Source organism: Phaethon aethereus (assembly GCF_964289735.1).
Source record: "Phaethon aethereus genome assembly, chromosome: 15".
Taxonomy (NCBI): domain Eukaryota; kingdom Metazoa; phylum Chordata; class Aves; order Phaethontiformes; family Phaethontidae; genus Phaethon; species Phaethon aethereus.
In genome coordinates this window covers 1,303,392-1,318,144 of record NC_138591.1, presented here as the reverse complement: position 1 = coordinate 1,318,144, position 14,753 = coordinate 1,303,392, and the positions used below count along the sequence as shown (strand labels likewise).

Below are 14,753 nucleotides of genomic sequence, written 5' to 3'. Positions count from 1 at the left end.
CATGAGAGCTTTGCTCCTGTGGGGATGTGCTGTCTTGCAAACTCATTTGTTAGATCAAAGGCATGATGTTACAAAAGCAAGACTAGAAGTTGGATACTTTATTGGTTTGCTTCCATTTTGAAGAAACAGTAAGGTGCTCCTGAGATGGACAACAGTAAACGTTTTACTTCTTCCGGCTTCAGAGTGGACTGCAACACCTGGGGAACGTGGTTGAGCCGGGACCTGTTGTTCTACCAGCTGGTGTTGTGTTTGAGATTCTCTTTGCTTCAGGTGAACTGAGATAATGGAATTTGACCCTTTTTTTTAATCAGCAGAATCAGTATCATTTGGGAGCAGGCTTACGCCTGCTCTGTCCTCACAGCGTGCATTTCCCTCATTTGGAAATGAGCCCTGTTAAATCTGCATCCGTGCGGGTGGCTGGCAGGTGAGCCTGGTGGAACAAAGCGTGGTGGTGACTGTCTGCCATTGCTGTCCAGCTGCCGGGAGTCAGATCTCGCCTCCCTTCCAGCCTCATCACATACCTAACTGTCCTTGAACCGCTCTGATGAGCTCTCAAAATTCTTATTCTAGTGTATGTAAAAGCTAGTTCCTACTTTCTTGTGTATTCATATAGATGTAATTTTCCTCCTTGTGGTTTATGGAGTAAGAACTTATTAATGGATGACTAACCTCTTGGTATTGGAGACTTTTCCGTACGGCTTTCACAAGATAAGATACCTGATTCTGCCTGCAGTAGTCTTTGATGTTCTGCTCCTTGATCTCCATCCACAAGCGGCTCTGATCTGACTTGCTGGCATTAGCATTACCTCTTGGGTAATGCAGTTGGGTGCTGCACAAGCACCAGTGAGAGATGGTGTCTGTCCTGAAAAACCTCTTGATTTGAATTAACACGCAAAAAGTTTCTGAAACAGCTGAGTCAAAGGTGCTTAAATATGAACATGGGGGAAACGAGACAATGTGTAGTGTCACAAGTATTCTCATAGCTATGTTAATATCTGTGTTAACAAGACTCAATGATTTAAAAAAAAAAACAACCAACAAACCACCAACAGACTGAAGGCCCTATAACACCCTCTGCGCTGCAGCAGTCGTCTTGTGCAGTGACTAATGCTCGCTCTGTGGCAACAAGGCTATCCTGCTGACTTCTTTTGAATAAAATGAAGAAATGCAGAGTGGCATAAAAGACCCATCTGTACTATCAATTTAATTTTGGCAAGGCCCCTTCTGAGAGCATATTCCTTGAGCCTCTTGTAACATATCTTTATGAGTGGGAGCCAAGCTGAAGTCTTACCTGCTCTGGACCAAACAAATCTGTTCCCTTTGAACTGGGCAACATCTAAGATGCAACCGCTGAGTTGTTGCATTTTTCATATAAATGGGCCCTGAATGCGGCTCACTACAGGAGAAAGTGCTGTGCTCTGTCAGTCAGTCTGTTTTGTTGTTTTATTTGACAGAGTTTAATCCTCTCTGTGTTTGAAAATAATGTCTGCTAGCAGGAGGCAGATACTGGTGGAATTTCTGCTCATCAGTTTCTGGTTTAGGTCCCCGTATAATTTATTCATCTGAGGGAAGCACTGAAGAATGTGGCAGAGGAGCAGAGCTGGTGCCCTGTTCGATCTTCGTCTGGATGAGTCTGACTTTCCATCTTGCAGCCGTTCAGCTGAATGGTTCAGCATCCAGCGAGGAGAAGGGAAATCATTCCTGCAAGAACTCTTCAGGAGTCTCTTGGTTGCCAACAGTGGTGAAGAAAGTAGGTCACCTTGTGCTTCAGGGTTACAAGAGGATCAAAGGAATTTGTGATACCTTGGGAACTGGTTGGGGGAGGATGGGTGTGGGCAGTCTAGCTCTCATCATTATGCTAACTGAAATAAATAAATCTTTCACCTCTCTTCAGGGAATATTTGGGTTTGGAGAGTGCCTGGTGCTACTGAAACAATGCTACTTTGATGGAAAGTCACTAGCTGAAAAAGGCTGAGACATTTTCTAGCCAGGAGAGATGGGCTTTGCCTTCTGCTGCTGCTTGCTGTGGTTTGTGTGACTCTGCTTGTCAGCAGTGGCTCCCTTGAGCCACACGATGAGTCTGTGTCTTTTTCTGCTTCCTGAGTTACTGGTACTGACAGAACAACAAAATTCATCCCTGCAAATTGTTTGTTTAAAGGGAAGAAAAAAAAAAAAACAGTCATTTAAGCTTGAGTGAACTGCAAGACGAAAGTCAACTGCGTTGCCCCAACCAGCCAACTATGGCGCAGAAGCTCGATTGTTCCCTTTGCAACATCCTGCCCCGCTGGCGGCTTCTCCTGATGCTTGAAGGGGTTTGCCTGGCCCTGCCCGCAGGAGCTCACGGGCTGGTGTCCGCGGTGGAGTCGCTGCCTGCGATGCTTGGTGCTGGCTGAAGAAGGTGGGAGACAGACCTGGCTGGTACCAGCCCCTAGATAAGGGCACTGTGCTGTCATCTTTGCCACTGGGATATCTCGTATCAGCCTTGAATTTAGCACTGGTCTCCATGTCATAGCCCCACCTGTGTCACTTCACTAAAGATCACTTAAAAGTACTTGATAATGGTTTCCTCTTTCCTACTGAATACGGTTTCTATGTCTGTAAATGCAGTAAGAGCAGGAGATTTGATGTCATCGGTAGGAAAAGGTCTCATGCAAAGCTCCTATGATGAGGAGCTTGTGATGTCGTTCCTCGCTATGTTGCTCATGGGTTGTGGAGCACCTGAAGAGTTGCATCTCGCCCCGTCCTGCTTCGACTGCGGCGTGGGTAGTCGGGCTGTCCCTCCCGTGTGCCATGCATTTGGTGAGGGTGGGTGACATGGGACCTCCAGTGGGGACGACAGCCAGGCTACGTGCGGCTTTGAAAGGAGACTGACCTGGCAGCCCCAAGGTGTTCGGGCGGGATGAAGGTCCTGCTCTAGCAGGGAATGGGAAGAGCAGGGACGGGCAGCCAGAGGAATTGTGTCTGGTCATACTTTGCTGTTCTTGAAGCAAGATGCCGTTAATTCTCTTTGCTCCTCCCTGTGTCTATGGCTGTGAGGCATTTGCACAAGGAGGATGCTGAGTCCAGTTGCCATGGCAAACCGAAGGAGACGGAGCACGTGGTCCTTGCCTGCCATTGTTCCCAACAGGTACAAGAAAATCCTTGCATCTGCTCCATGCAGAGTCCTGGATGTTGATCCTTGCTCTGTCCAAGCTTCAGCCCCAGTTTAGGTGATTACACTTTACTGTGCCTGTCTTCCAGCCAAGTGACCCATGGCTGACCATTGCCTGCTCACATGTAAAATATGGATAAAAGAAGTCCCCTCGTAGAAAATGAAATTATTTAGTTCCTTACAGGGATTATCCAGCACTAGGAACTGAATGAAAAGCAGTTGTTATCTTAGCACGTAGCATTTCAAGCTTCTCTGGAGAGTTACCAGATCCTCATTTTTATGCTTACAAGGTTTTTCAGTTGTCTCTGCTGCTGTGGCACGGGGGGACATGGTTATTGAGGACAGAAACGCTCCGTCGTAGTTGGCCTTAGAGGCGGGGAGCCAAGTGTTAGGTAACCGCAGGGAAGATGCGCACGTGCGTAGGCTGTGTGGGACTAGGAGCATCTGTCCCTTCTTTGAGAGTTTGGTGGATTTTAGTGTTAAATACCAGAATTAAGGTCTAAGTGTGGCTTCATCCTACGGGTTATTTTCCCTTGTCAAAAACTAGTCTACTCTGCGTATGCAGAACTGACCCGAATCTGTCCCTGTTTTCCAACAGACACCGGTAAGTCTGTATTGAGAACCCTTGGAAATTTCCATCTCCACTCGAGCATTCCGGTAGCAATTTGAAGTAAAACTATTATGCAATATAGGATCTATAAATGGACAGAGGTCAGCTAACCCGTGTTACTGCTACGAGCTGCAAATAATTCTGCCAATTCTCATTCAGTAACAGTCGTGTAATCATTAAGACTATCGGCCTCCAAGATAAATACTGTGAAGATAAGGCAGTGTCAAATGAGTTGCCTTTGCCTTCTTTATTGCTTTTTAAAAGAGCTGACCATGGATGCTGGCGATGCTGGGGTCTTTCCTTGCAGCAACACCGTTGTGCAGCACCGGAAACTTTGCTGTAACTCTTTTATAGACATCAGTCGGAGGTCTGTCCTGTAAAACGCACCTGCACTGACTCAACGGAGACTCCACGTATGCTCAAGTCCTGCAGTTAAGCGTTGTCAAATGTTAATGGCACTTGAGCATGCTCTTCAGTGTCTGCTTAAGTGCTTCCCTGAGTTTGGGTGCTACGGCTCGGCTTGTATAGAAAAGCAAATGAAAGGTTGCAGGTCTGTGTGATGAAGCAGGGAGAAACAGAATGAAACATTGCGGGGGGGCAGATAAAATAGGGGTATTCTGACTTTTCTGTCCAGGTATGGAGGTGGGAAAAGTTCTCTATCTTTCCCAAAAAAGATTTTTGGAACTGTTGCTTGTTTTGTACTGTCATTTCCTGCCCTAATTGACACAGTTGCCGTTGTCACTTATTTAACAAATCGGTGCAAGCACAAACAAGGACAAAAATAAGTGTCTGCTAATATCAACAGATTTATCTGTTCGCATCCCCATGCCTTTTCCCACGAGCGTAGTTTTTATGAAGCTTACTGAGCAAACCTTAGTGCCAAGTATTTAATCTTATCTGTGGGGGGCAAAGGGTGCGAAGGGCAGGGTTGTTTTCTTTGCACGTTAGTGGCATCTCTGAAGAAAAGGCAGATGCTGGAGCAGCCTTCTCAGAACGACACGGGAGGAATGTCGGATTGAGACGTAGCTTAAATTGCATCTGTAGCAATCACTTTTTACGTGTTATGGAAAACGTATTACGCTCAAAAGTGGTAAGTGCAGGAAAGTCACAGCTCGGGGTAAACATAAGAGAAATCCAACACCACCGTCTGCCAATTCGTGATGATAAACACAGCTCGTTCCTACCGCTGCCGTAAACCCTTGGCTGCGTGGGAGAGCCCAGGCAGCCCGGAGCGTGCTGAGGTGATGCCGAACCAGAGTTCCCTGCTTTGCCCACGGTCATCCCGCCGGTAGCGTCACTTCTGACCACGCGGAACAGCCTGCGTCCTCGCGTCTTGCACGCTCTTCCGGCGCTTCCCAGCGTAGCGCGGCTGAAAAGGTCAGGTAATTCCTATGTGGCTAGTTCGTAGTTTGCCCACCTGCCCCGCCGCGCTGCCAGGGCCGGGTCTGCCCCTTCGCCGTGTGTGCTGTGATGGTTTGGGGATGAGCCAAGCGGTCGCTCGGCTTCCTTTGTCCATCAGGAGGTTCACGTAGGATTTATGTGGAGTGCTTTAGGAGCCACAGCTGACAGGTGCTGAAAAAAATTATCGTTATTTTATTGTTTCGGTTTTATTCCCGTTTTCAAAGTTAACTGAAATTACATATGAGGAGCGTTATTTTCCCTTGTAGCCGTCCTTGTACCAAGGCAGCGGTTAGAGAACAGCAACGTTCCCTGGACCCCGGGAGGAAAGATGAAACTGCTGACTGAACTGTTCATTTAGCAGCACATCTGCCATGGCCCTGCAAGAGGTGTTTCCTTTTCCCTAACCCTCCGAAACAAATCAGTCGGTGTTTTGCACAGTGCCAAAATTTCCCGAGACGGTTTCCTCCAGCGATTTTTCCACCAGTCCTGCGTGTCAAACACGGGGTGCCCAGGCAGCCCGGCTGGCACTTGGTGCAGAGCCGCTTGGCTGGAGTCCCTACCAGCGGGGGAAACACGCTCCCTCAAGATCACGCTTCTGTTTTGTTGTTTCAGTCCTGTGCTTAGCAGTAATTAATTCCTTTGTTGCCTGACCACGGAGCATTTCCTCTAGAAGGCTCAGGCAAACATCCCTGCCCGCCGAACAATAATGGTAAATGTTTAAAAAGCCAAGGACGTGGAGTTAATCTTCACGTGTGCGTTGTGACCTTCCAGTGCGCTGAAGCCATCGCTCCGCCGGGAGACATCCGCAGCAGCCTGTACGGCTGCGGTCCAGGCAGGCATGATGGCGTCGCCATCAGCACCGTTCCGGCACCGCGTGTGTGGCAGCGGTGTCTGGAAGGGGCTGTTTTGCTGCCTCTGCCCTTGCTGAGGAGCGGCAGAGCTGGGCACTGGCTCCCGGGGCTTGCCCGCGCTGCCCGGCACTGCCGGGGATCCGGCTCAGCCGCCTCCTGGTGTACCGAGGCGATGCCAGCACCGCTTGTACAGCGCCTTGGGAGCTGCTGGTGAGTAGCACCAGAGGAAATCTGGATATGTGTTACATTTCTCTCTCGTAATAAATACCCCAAAAAATAAATGGAATCTGGATTCCTTTGATGGGAATTAAAATCCCTCAACGAAACCCTCGTCGGGTTGCGCTGGGGGTGTGGTGACGGATGGATTCGATGTACTTGTTGGGAACTGGCTCCCGGTGCCTGTGCTCTGCCAGCTGATGAGCTTGAATCAGGTACTTTCCTGTCCACAGGTCCACGCAGGGGGTTCAAAGAGGAGCCCCAAAGAGCAGCCAACCCCAGCACTCGCTCTCCATATTCCGGTGGTTTCTATAACCTGATGGCAAGACTTCTTGTCTGTAGGAAACGAGCTCTCGGGAGGGGAAGTGAGTTGACAGAGGCTCATTTAGAGGTGCCTGAACTGGGATTCCCTCACAGCTCTGGCCTGACCCTCCTCTGGTGTGTGGCCAGCAACAGCCCTCCCTGGGACAGGCAAGTGGAAATTTCCTTCCCATCCCCAGTGTCTTGTGAAAACACCATAAAACACCCGTGGTGTTCTTTACCCTTGCTTGCGAGAGGGAAAAAAAATCTATATACCCCAATCCTCGGTTACCCACCACAAACATGACACGCCGCAGGCGATTGCTCAAGGCGGTGCAACGCGGCGGCGGGTGGGCTGCATCCCCGCTCGGACGGCAGGCGCGTTCCTGCCCCTCGGCGCAAGCTGCGCCGCAGAGACCCGAGCGTTCGCATCGCCAGGGCCGTTTCCGCCGTGCCCATCGCGGCGCGGCAACGCGCGGCGTCCCGGCCGGGCCCCCTCGCCTGCGGCTGCAGCTCCGCGGCCTCTGCTCTGGCTCGAAGCTGGCTTTGCGGGCGGCGAGCCCTCACGGGGTGCGGCGGGCGTTTGGGGAGGTTTTAAGTATCGGCTCGACATCGACTTGCAAAGCTGCCGGCGCATCCCTGGGCACCCTCAGCAGCAACCTTTTATTCGAGAGCAGCGCGGGCGGGTGACAGACCGCCGGCGCTGGCTGACCCTGCCTGAGGAGCTCCGGGCAGGACGCGGGCTGAGGTTCAGGGGAATCGGCTTTGCCTGTGCCTCAGGCAGGCTCCCTCGGTAACCCGAGGCACTTGGGTCACCTTACCTGCCCTCTGGGGTCTGTGGGAAGAGGTTCAGGATGGGTGTCTCTGTGCTGATGCTGCCTTTGAGGATTTAAAACCCCTTAAGCGTTACTGTAGTGACACAGAGTAAATCCCCTGTTTGCCACACACAGAGGTGCCGACATCCCGCAGCTTTAGCAGGAGGCGTCTGCCCTCCGCACCCAACCCCGGACACCGCCGCGCGCCGGGGCTGGCTCCGAGGGGCTTCGGTTTGCCTCCCCCGTGTCGGAGCGGTGACTCCGCACGCGCTCTCCCGAGGTGCGGCTTTCCCCGTGCTCCTCGTGCGTCGCCTTCCGCACGCGTCTCGGGCTCTCGAGTGCACCGTGCCGCGAAGGGCCCCGGTCTCTTGTGTCACGCCTGGGCTTAATTACAGAGAGCAAAGCCTTGGCCAGGAGTGATTTTTCCCTCCCCAGGGCTACGGAAGCCGTTTCCCAGGGCGCTGCTGGACCCGTGCGTGCCCCTGCGCAGGCGATGGTGTGGTCCTTCCGGCACGTGCTGCCTCTTGGCAGCAGAGGCAGGTAAAGGCTGCCCGGTGAAGCCGGCCGGCTGGGCTGCGCGCAGGTGCCGGCACCCCGGGTATCCATATGAAAGGAATCGTGTTCTGAGTCTTGGCAGAAAAACCCTAAACCACCACCACCAACAAAAAACCACAGGGGAAAAAGCCCAAAGCCTTGAACCAAGGAACGGCAGTAATAAAGAGCTTTTATATTCTTGGGGGCTGGCCTATCAGCTTTTATTGCCCCCGTGGTTGTTTTTTTTTAGCAATGCAAATCTAATCCATTTTTTAAAGCCTCCCATCCACTCCCTCTTCACACAGGTCACGGGGAGCCTGCCAGCCTCCCAGCGGGACAAGCGGGGTGCTCCTCCAAGGTCCTCGTCCCCGCACCAGGACCCCTCAGAGACCTGAGTGGGCAGCTTGTGGCTCCAGTTTCTCAAGCCCTCTGGTCCACAGCACCTCCTCGATCTCGCCCACAGGCCCGGCTGCCACCAGGGCTCTGCCAGCTTTGTTCCAGCTCCGCTCATGGCCGCTGCCAAGTGCAGTTGCCCCGCTGAGAAGGAGGCGATGGTGCACGTCGACATCAAGTCCAAGCCCTCGCAGCCTCACTGGTACGAGCGCTACATCCAGCCCTGCGTGGCTGAGCTGCTGGGCTGCACGTTCATAATCTTCATCGGCTGCCTCTCCGTGGTGGAGGATGCGGAGGGCACGGGGAGGCTGCAGCCCGCCCTGGCCCATGGGCTGGCCGTGGCACTCACCATCGCCATCCTGGGAGACATCAGGTAAGGGGGGGCCAGCACCTGGGGCTGCGCGCGCTCCCCCCGCCGCCCACTCTGCACCCCTCACACGGGCCCTGCCCGGCGCCGGCAGGGTTTCCGCGCGTTGAGAGGAGGGGATGCTCCTGTCTCCCCCCACGCTGCCTTTAGGATCTTTCCTGTTCAAACACTGGTGACCGCAGCGACGCGGTCACCAAACCCTCCCCGGCCGGGCTCGCGTGCGAGCGCCGGGGCCCAGAGCAAGCTGGCTGATAATTTCTCGGCGCCTGATTAGGAGGGGCAACGCCGCGGCATGAGGCTTGTGCGATCGGGACTCGGTGGCCGGGTGCGTGTGCCAGCGGAGCCGAGCCAGACGCCCGCTGCCCCCCGAGCTCTCGGCGCAGCGAAGCCGCGGGCGAGGGGAGCAGCACGGGGGGGCTCTGTGATGAGGGGCTGCAGAGGCATCTCGGGGATCCTGGGCATCCCCCGTTAGCTCCGAAGCCAGGCGGAGCCCGCTCAAGGTCCTGGGCAGGGAGGCGTTTTAGCCTAAAGTCAGGTTTTCGAGAATTGTGCCCAGAGAGGCTGGAGCCGAGCCTGGCTCGGGGTGGGTGCTCGCTGGCCAGGCTGCCGGGTGCTCCAGCCAGGGTTTATTTGCAGACAGGTCCTCCTCCAGCTCCCGGGCCTCCACCCTCCCCAGGGGTATTTGCAGCCAGAGCCCAGTCCGGCCGAGACATTTGCTAGCCTAAACAACACAACTTCTTGCTCTCGTATGATGGGGCTTTAATTACAGCTGAAGAATAAGATGTAATTATAGTTCCTAGACACTCTGACTCATCGGCTTCACCAGCAATTATTATTAGAGTTGATTGGTTATGAAACTTGTTCATTAACGCGTGTCTCGTGGTAATCTGTTTTAATTAGAAGGTATCTGCGTTTGTCTTGCATGTGGTCTTCAAGATGAACGATTTAGGTCTTCCAAGGAGGCGAGCGCCGGCTCCCACCAGCCCTTCCCGGGCCGTGGCGGGCAGCGCGCAGGGATGCGCAGGGACCCGCGTGCCTTTGCATTTACAGCGAGCAGAGGCAGATAAACCCTGGAAGTCCCGGCAGAGACCAGCAGCGCCGGGAGACGCTCAGCCCTGCCCGGCTGCGCTCATCCCCTTCCCTGCCTTCCCGGGACGTGTCCTGCCCGGCTGGGTACCTGCTCCGTCGGTGCCTCCCTCCTTCCCCCCAAGCAGCAGGGACGGCTGCAACAGGGAAGGGCTTTTCCTCCCTGAGCCTTTGCCCCCGGACGAGCTGCTCCGGAGAGCGCTGGTGGCCGGGCTGCACTGCTGCCGCAGGCACAGCTCTTGCTGGGGAGTGGGCAGCGGTGTAACCCCCCCGTACTGGGGCCTTGGGCAGGGCTTCCGTGCACTGCACAGCCTGCAGCACCCTGCAACGCCGGGAGAGACCCCTGCTCCCCGCACCGCACCCAGCAGCGCCGCAGCAGCTGCTGGAAGCACCCGGGGGTCTCCGGAGACCCAGCCCCAAGCCCCGTCCTTGGAGCTGCACCAGGGCAGCTCCCGCCAGCGCTGTAGGAGGGGTTGGGTATCCAGCGTGAAGATGCTGCTGCTTCGAAGCAGGAACTGCCGAGAAAGGAAATGGCTGAATTCCGCTCTGCTGCTGTGCACAGCACCTTCTCACGGGAAGGACGGAAAAAGCATTTGTGGCTCCAGCCCACGGCGAGCGCAGCGCTCGAGCCCCCGGGCGTGAACCCTGTGCTGGGGGCGAGCCCCGCGCTGACGCTCCTCTCTCCTTTGCAGCGGAGGCCACTTCAACCCCGCCGTGTCCCTGTGTGTGTGGCTGGTCGGCGGGCTGAACATCAGGATGCTCATTCCTTACTGGGTCTCCCAGCTCTGCGGGGGGATGATAGGAGCCAGCCTGGCAAAGGTACGGACACCCGGGAGTCTCTTTAACGCTGGGGCGCAGGGGGTCCCCCTGCCCCTGGCCAGCCCCATCCCGCTGCCCAGCCCCGGGGTCTCCGGCAGCGGCGTGCGTGGCAGGGAGGGCAAGGGGCACTCGGTGCATCAGTTCTGTGTGTAATTAAGAGTGCGGCTTTCTCACAAGGTGCTATGGCTCAGAGACGTGCCGCGTGGGCGTGGGGCTTGTCTGGCTGCCGGGGCCAGGGTGCCCGGTTCCTCCCCCAGGTCTGTCACGGTCTGACTGCAGGACTTGGACAACTCGCCCCCGCCACAGGGTCTGGTGGTGCTGCGCAGACGTGGGGGTGCTGCCTCTGCACGGCGCTCTGGGGCCCGGCTAATTAATTCTCGCCAGCAGCTGCTCTCCGGAGGTTTGCTATGGCACCTAATTGGGCACCGAATGATGCTCGGCACTTCTGCAGCTCCAGCCGTTTCCATGCAGGGTGTTTGCCTGCGCTTCTACTTAGGGCACCGTGCTGGAAGGCTAATTTCTGTTCGCTGCTGCCCGTTCCCAGCGCCCAGGCAGCGCGCACCCAGCAGCACGGTGCCGTACCCCTCGTACCCCTCGTACCCCTCGTACCCCTCGGCGGCTGGGTGAGGCTCATCCCGCCAGGAGAGCTGCAGTGGGCTCATTATCTCAGGAGATGCTAAGAGCCTTTGGTAATGAGTTAATATTTGCCAGACGCTTAGGGCTGGCTTTCAGGAGGAAAGTGATGAGATTAGCTCCTCTTTAACCTGATGCTACGCCCGCCCACGCTGTCCTGACAGTGAGCACATATGCCCGTTAAAGCCCACAATATGGAGCGTGGATGGCGCAAACAGGGCTCCCCCCATGCAGGCCGTGGCGACGAGCGAGCAGTATGTGAATGCCAGCGGAGGAGCCTTCAGCAGCATCACAGCCAATGAGCAGATCTTCTCCGTCGTCGTGGGCGAGATCGCCATGACCAGCTTCCTGCTCCTCGCGGTCTGCATGGGCGCCATCAATGAGAAGACCAAGACCCCACTGGCGCCTCTCTGCATTGGCTTCACGGTCACAGTTGACATCTTGGCGGGGTGAGCTCGCGAGTCCTCGCCCCATGCACGTTCTCACCGGCCGGCCGGCGCCATCCGCTCCAGCAGCCGCCGTCACCGGGCAGGGTGCTTTGAGCGGGGGGTCAGGATGGGACCACGGGCACGGAGCTGGTGCCCAGAGCTCCCTGCAGCGCTGGCTGAGCAGAGCCCAGGGGCAGCTCTAAGCACCCGGTACCAGGGCTCCCCAATACCTCCCCGGCCAGCGCCGCGGCTGCTGCATCCCACACCGGGGAGGGGAGAGTGCCCATGCCTGCGGTGGGGTGAGACGGGAGGTGCCCCCTCGCAGCGCAGCGCAGCGCAGCGCAGCGCGGGACCTGCTGGCCGGGGAAACTGCAGAGAGCCGAGCACGCTGCAGAGGCTGCTGAATCTTACACTAACATTTCCTAATATCTTAGACTAGATATTAGGACAAATTTCTTTACGAAGAGTGGTCAAGCATTGGCACAGGCTGCCCAGGGAGGTGGTGGAGTCCCCGTCATTGAAGGTGTTCAAAAAACGTGTGGACGTGGCACTTCAGGACATGGTTTAGTGGGCTTGGTCTTGTTGGGCTGACGGTTGGACTTGATGATCTTAAAGGTCTTTTCCAACCTTAATGATTCTGTGATTCCGTGAACAAGCCCACCAGCCCCTCTGACATTTCTGGGGAGAGCTGTTGGGTGCAGCCCGGCCGGCTGCAGGAGAGGCTGGTGGCTCAAGCCCAGCGCGTGGCGCTTGAGCCAGAGCAGCCTTTACAAGTACCTGTTACGGGCTGATAAACCGAAGGGCCGCACTGGCCCCTGCGTGTGGTTGGAAGCCCCAAGCAAACAGGAGGGGGTTTGTCTGGAGCCGCTCCTCGCCGCGTGTCCTCGCGGCCGCTGGAAGCGCTGCCAGGCTCAGCCGCGGCGCAGGCAGGCGTTTCGGGCGAGCAGCCTAGGTCTTGTGCCACTGCAATCAGATAACGAGCGTACACAATTATGAATGTTAATGGGTTGTTTAGTTAAGGCAGTGCCCCCTCTAGCGGGATTCGGAGCTCTTATTTAAACACTGCACAAACCTCGTCTGCAAATATTTATCTGTTGCAGTTTTCTTTAATCTGTAAGCGCTATTGTCTCTCCTGCCCCGCTCCGCTACCTACGCGTGGTGCGGAGCCTTCCCTGCTTAAAGCCCGGCTCCCGGTAAGCCCCAAAATAGACTCGGCACTCGTGCCTCCGTCCCGCGCTGGGTTTTCCCCGATAACTTGCAAACGCCGGTGAGCAGCCGCTCAGGTCTGGGCTTCCTCACGCTGCCGGGGCAAACCGTGCCCGGGCACCGAGCAGCCGTGCCCGGATGCAGCCTGGGGTGGTCTGAACCTGCCGACCACCCAGAGCAGGGCCAGACCGCCATGCAAGGAGCCCCGGGAGGGGTACACCGCTGCCCCCCGCCCGGCACCCCCCGCCCCGTGCATCGCCCTGTGCCGGCAGCGAGGGGACGGGTGCTGGTCTCGTGTCCCGCAGGGCTGATGCAGCCGCTCTGTTCCTCTTTCAGAGGTGGCGTGTCCGGAGCCTGCATGAATCCTGCCAGAGCCTTCGGGCCAGCTCTGCTAGCAAACTACTGGGACTATCACTGGGTTTACTGGGTAGGGCCCATGGTCGCTGCCCTCCTCGTCGGCATGCTGGTGAGGTACGTGATGCCCGCAGCAGCCAGGAGAGCGCAGCCGCACGGGCTGACCCCCCCTTCCTCACGCCCCCGGGGCTCTGCCCTGCGCGCTGCCCGGGCGGCTTCCCCGCTCCCCGGGCCAAGGCTGCAAGCAGCCGCTTTTCTGGAGGGATGTCCGAGGGTTGGAGACTCCTTTCCCTTCTCTTCCCCATGTGCACAGCGTGACGGCGGAGATCCAGCCTGTCCAAACCCACGTGTTTGACTGCTCCGTCCCTGTCGTCTTGTGGGGTGAACCCAGGCTCGGGCTCGCGCTGGGCTCTTCCTGGCGCTGGGTTTCTATTGCACACTTGCACTGTCAAAAACGCTAACCCCGAGTTTCTCTCTCTTTTACCTCCCCAAAGGCTCCTGATCGGTGACCGGACCACCCGCCTGCTCTTGAAGTGATGCCGGGCGCGGGGCCGCATGCGTGCCACTGTCACTGACCTGCCGCGGGCGGCCAGTGCGACTCAGCACAGCTGGCCCCAAGCCCCCCGCCCCTGTTCCTCAACATCCCACCTCCCCTCTGCGTCTCCCAGCCAGCCCGAGCTCGGGAGATGGTTCACTTGACGCTGCAGGGACGATGGAAAGCAGCCCAGCCGCACCAGGCAGCCCCGTGCTGGCGGCAGGGCTGGGCAGCACCGCTCCCACCCCGGTCCCCAGGCCTCTGCCAGCCCCTGCTGGGGCTGCGGGACCGGCTGGCCAGGAGCACCCTCTGACCCTCACCAGTGCCCACGAGGTCCCAGCCTCCCCCGGCATCGGCCGTGCACGGCAGCTGTCCCACCAGCGCTGTGCCTGGGCGTCTGCGGTGCCGGGGAGCCCGTGCCCTCCAGGGTGGGCACCACTGCCCCATGCTCAGGGGTCCGGTCTGTGTGACTGTGGCCGGCAGCCCGGTGCTGGGCTGCTCTCCAGGAGCCTCTCCAGCTCCCCAGGGCCGGCGGTGAGGAGCCTGCTGCAGTCCTGCTAAGGTGGCAAGCCGCTGAACCAGGCAGCCGTGCCTGGAGACCGTGTGGCATCGCTCGCCAGCGCTGACACTAATCGCTTCCTAACTTCTTCCTGACACCGTTAATTCCGAGGCCCGATGCAGCTAGCTCCCTCCGCCCTGGCACACGCCTGCGGGAGCGCCCCGGCCCCGAACGCGGCGGTGGGTGCTGCGAGGCTCCACGCCCTGCCCCACGCCGGCTGCTGCATTTGTCTCCCCTTCGAGCATCTCTGCTCTCCCTCCCCCAGCTCCCTCCTCAGCGTCTGGCCGCGGGGCCGCCCGTGCTCCAGCACGGCAGGATGCCCCTCCATGGGAGCCCGCTCCCCAGCTTGTGCCGTGGGTCAGCTCCCGTCCCTCGCGCAGGTCTAGGACGGTGCCGAGCGGGTGTTGCCGGTGGCCCGCCCCACAGAGGCTGCCCCATGGGAGGCTGACGGGAGGAGGGAGCTTCAGTGTCAGTCTGATTTCAGGCCCCTCTCAG

General features: G+C 57.2%; 1 protein-coding gene across 1 annotated transcript; it reads left to right on the top strand.

Moving 5' to 3' along the window:
• Nucleotides 1–8,387: 8,387 nt before the first annotated feature.
• AQP8 (aquaporin 8) lies at nt 8,388–13,701 on the top strand (the record flags this gene model as incomplete). The annotated part of the gene is made up of 5 exons (XM_082006847.1): nt 8,388–8,644; nt 10,417–10,543; nt 11,411–11,625; nt 13,147–13,281; nt 13,659–13,701. The coding sequence occupies 5 exons, from the start codon at nt 8,388–8,390 to the stop codon at nt 13,699–13,701; spliced, it is 777 nt and encodes a 258-aa protein (XP_081862973.1).
• Between the last annotated feature and the right edge of the window lie 1,052 nt (nt 13,702–14,753).